Below are 3,799 nucleotides of genomic sequence, written 5' to 3' on the forward strand. Positions count from 1 at the left end.
CCTGTAGTCCCAGCTACTCGGGAGGCTGAGGCAGGAGAATGGCGTGAACCCGGGAGGCGGAGCTTGCAGTGAGCTGAGATCGCGCCACCGCACTCCAGCCTGGGCGGCTGAGCAACACTCCGTCTCAAAAAATTTAAAAAAACCATACAGTCAAAACTACAGATATCGTGGCCCTGCAGGGTGGAAGAGAGGAAGCTGGGGGAGAGAGGTCACAGCAGAGAGGGACAAGGAGACAAGGACAGGCTTGGAGCATGGTGGACGGAGTGGGAACCAATCAGCTGGGGGCAAAGCTGGTGCATGAGGGAAAAGTGAAAGATGTGACTCAGCAGGCAGACTTAAGTATATGTCATTACATATGATTATTAGAGGATTAATAAATTAATGTTATTAATATGTTGTTATAATATTGAATGTCATTTATACTAACAGAGATACAGGATATTATCAATTTCATTCTCCCAACATTTTTAATAAATAATAATTAACATATCTATACATTATTATGTAATATATTATATGTTACATAATATACTGACAGTATTGATATATTAATTATATAAAATATAAATCATATATAATATATAATGGTATATTGATAATATAGTATTTAAATTAAATAGTATATTATGATATACTAATATATCTTCATTTAAGTTATATAAAAATAATTCATAGTTTGGGAAGAGAAATCAGAAACTATAGGGAGGCAAAAGGAAGAAGGCTCCGAAGCTAAATGACTCAGGGGAGAAAAAAAGAAAAAAAACGGAAGGAGAAAAAAAAAGGAAATAAGTACTAGCAACCCACTGACCGACCGCCCAGAGGTTAAGTCTCCTAACACGGGGTACAGATGCCCTTCCAGTGTCCTGTGTAAAACCCTGGGTTCCCTGTCACACCATCCCAGTCAAGTGACACATGACTGTATGATAACCAAAGAACAGTAGATGCCACTTCTTCAGTCTTTGGGGCAGGTGCTATGCCAGACACTAAGTTATGCCACTTAATCCTCACAACCACTTCTGGAGTGGATTTTATCCTCACTTTACAAATGTGGACTCTGATGCCCAGAGAGGTTATGAGCCTTGCCTAAGGTCACAAAGCTGGGCAGTGGAGAGCTGGCATCCAAACCCAGGTCTGACTGACTCCAAATCACATGCTGCTAATACCGACTCTACACTGTCTGGCCCTGCACCTTTTCTGGAAACAACTGAAATGTGACTTCGAACCACAGGATCTGATACCCCTTGAAATTTCAACACAGCGTGAAGTTAAAGCTGTGTTGAAAGATGTCAGTCTCTTATCGCAAAAAGAGCCTCCTCAGAGCCAGAGACTCAAGGGAGACGGACTGGGCGCTCAGCTCCATCTTGCTGCAGGCTGTTGGTGTACCTGCCTCCTGGTCCCCTGGCCTGACCTTCTAACCTGCCGCATGTATTGGCCATCTTTGGCCGCCTGCCCAGTTCCTCTAACTCTGGGTGCTTCCCTTTGACCCGCTGCCAGCTCTGACCAGCCACTTGGTCACTGGTCCAGGCATTCCTCTTTCCCTGATTACAGACCTCTCCCTCCTTCCCACCTGGGCCCCACCTTGACAGCTGGCTTTGGCCTTGGCCAGGTCTGAATCCTGCGTTTGTTTCACTTCCCACGCTGGGCCTCGCTTCTTTGTTTTGTTTCTTACCATGTCTTTGATCAACAACAGAGGCTGGTGCTCCTGTACCACTCTTGCAGCCCCTCCTTCCTGATACCCTGACACTAGATCCTGCCATTAGGTTTGCGTCTGTCGAATTACCTTTCTGGTTTTTATACTGCCTGGGTGCTGTCCAGCCATAGAGTCCGTCTCCAGGCTCCTCGTCCTTCAGAACAGTGTCATACTTGGATAGAGTTTCTGTGGCATAGATATCATCATCTTCCTCTTCCAGGGCACCCACACCAAAAGCCTTTAAAAAACAAGGTTTCAAATTGAGTACAGGGGTTAGGGTATGTCTGGGATCTTCAGGGATAAAGCTACTTTAAGGATGTGACTGGAAACCACGGTAGCACTTCAAGATCACCAAGAGAGAAGTGAACGGGGGTCCCAGATCAACACACACACAAGATTTTTGGAAAACAATGACCAGAGGTGAAATTCCATGTCCCCAGTGCTAACGCTGCCCTCCAGTCCCCACAACAGCCATGGCTCCAGGTCCCAGCACAGGATGAGGAGTGGAGAACAAAGCTAGGCAGCAGTGCAGGGGTGGAAATGTGGCTTCCAAGAGGAGAAAGGCAGAAATGTTCATCAACTGATCAATGCGGCCCGGGCCAACGCTGGTGGCCAGGGTCTAAGGACCGCCGCTACTCTACTGCCCGCTGGAAGAACTCCTAGTCTCTACGGGAAGGGGCCTCTAACAAGTAGCATTTTTGTTTAAAAGACTGAAAAAAAAAATGTTTATAAAAAGAAAAGGTGGCCAGGCGCAGTGGCTCATGCCTGTAATCCCAGCACTTTGGGAGGCTGAGGCAGGTGGATCACCTGAAGTCAGGAGTTCGAGACCAGCCTGGCCAACATGGTGAAACCCCATCTCTACTAAAAATACAAAAATTAGTTGGGCATGGTGGCGCATGCCTATAATCCCAGCTACTTAGGGAGACTGAGGCAGGAGAATCACTTGAACCCGGGAGACAGAGGTTGCAGTAAGCTGAGGTCGCAGCACTGCACTCCAGCCTGGGCGACAGAGCGAGACTCCGCCTCAAAAAAAAAAAAAAAAAAAGAGGGTAAATGGCAAAGTTACCATTTTTAAAATACATTTTAAGAAAGAACCTTTGACCTGATTCCACTTGAGGATTAGGGGAAAAAAAAGAAAATAAAGAACTTCTAAAAAGAAAAAAGAAAGTAGACTCATTTATCAATGACTCCCCCTTTATAAAATAGAAAATAATTTTACCTGGCCTGAAATTCCCAATTTTCTTCCTTTATTCAGTCCAATTTCTCCAAGATCGCCAGCTCTCTCAGAGCCACCACCGAAAAGATTAAAATGTTCTCCCGAAGTTCCAAACAGTGCCTGGTGAGGATCCAGGCCCTTGTAGGCCAGACCATGCACATTATCTTTAGGTGTGAAATCCACAGGTGTGACATCTTTGGGTGCAAAGGTCACATTATCAGGCAAGTAGTCATCATCTTCACCCTATTTCAGTTTAAAGTGGAATGAAGGTGAGTCATTGCATGATGCAAAGTAAACCCACAAAATACTAATTGAAAATGCAGTGATTGATGCCACACACAACAATTAGCAAACTTTCATTGGTGCTGTTACAAATGACTAAATCACTTTCCGGCACAAAGGATGTTAACACCAACTTCATTTTATGAAGCTGAACAGACCTGCGTGTCTGTGGTGCAGGCACATTGCTGAATACGTATGCTGATATAATGAGGATAGCTTTAGGGCATAAGTATTTCACTGTACAGTGGTGAGATCTGATTTCTAAAATTGTCTCCAACCCTAAAATTTCACAATCATACAGAAACAGGTGCTATTGTACCAAACTGAAGGTCAGTGAGCCCGTGCAATACCTCAGATCCTTCCGAGCTTCCAGGGGGTAATGCACAGCCATAGATTTTGACTCCCGGATCTAGAAAAGAGATTTCAAATGCAATAGTCATGAGTGACTACAAATAGAAAACCCCGACCAGGCTGGGCACGGTGGATCACACTTGTAATCCCGGCACTCTGGGAGGCTGAGGGAGGATCACTTGAGCCTAGGAGTTCAAGACCAGCCTGGGTAACATAGTGAGATTCCACCTCCACAAAAAATTACCAAAAAAAAAAAAAAA

The 3,799-nt window shown here is 44.9% G+C and overlaps 1 protein-coding gene across 1 annotated transcript in view; it reads right to left on the reverse strand.

The window, feature by feature from the left end:
• GPATCH1 (G patch domain containing 1) overlaps window positions 1-3,799 on the reverse strand; it is a 47,651-nt gene that overhangs the window by 27,513 nt on the left and 16,339 nt on the right. Inside the window, exons 4-6 of the mRNA XM_011995278.1 lie at window positions 3,539-3,597; window positions 2,910-3,149; window positions 1,781-1,928 (exon numbers count right to left, since the gene is read on the reverse strand). Coding sequence (XP_011850668.1) covers window positions 1,781-1,928; window positions 2,910-3,149; window positions 3,539-3,597 — 447 coding nt within the window. The remainder of the gene's footprint in view (window positions 1-1,780; window positions 1,929-2,909; window positions 3,150-3,538; window positions 3,598-3,799) is intronic.

Source organism: Mandrillus leucophaeus, unplaced genomic scaffold (assembly GCF_000951045.1).
Source record: "Mandrillus leucophaeus isolate KB7577 unplaced genomic scaffold, Mleu.le_1.0 Scaffold48, whole genome shotgun sequence".
In the NCBI taxonomy this organism is placed as follows: Eukaryota; Metazoa; Chordata; class Mammalia; order Primates; family Cercopithecidae; genus Mandrillus; species Mandrillus leucophaeus.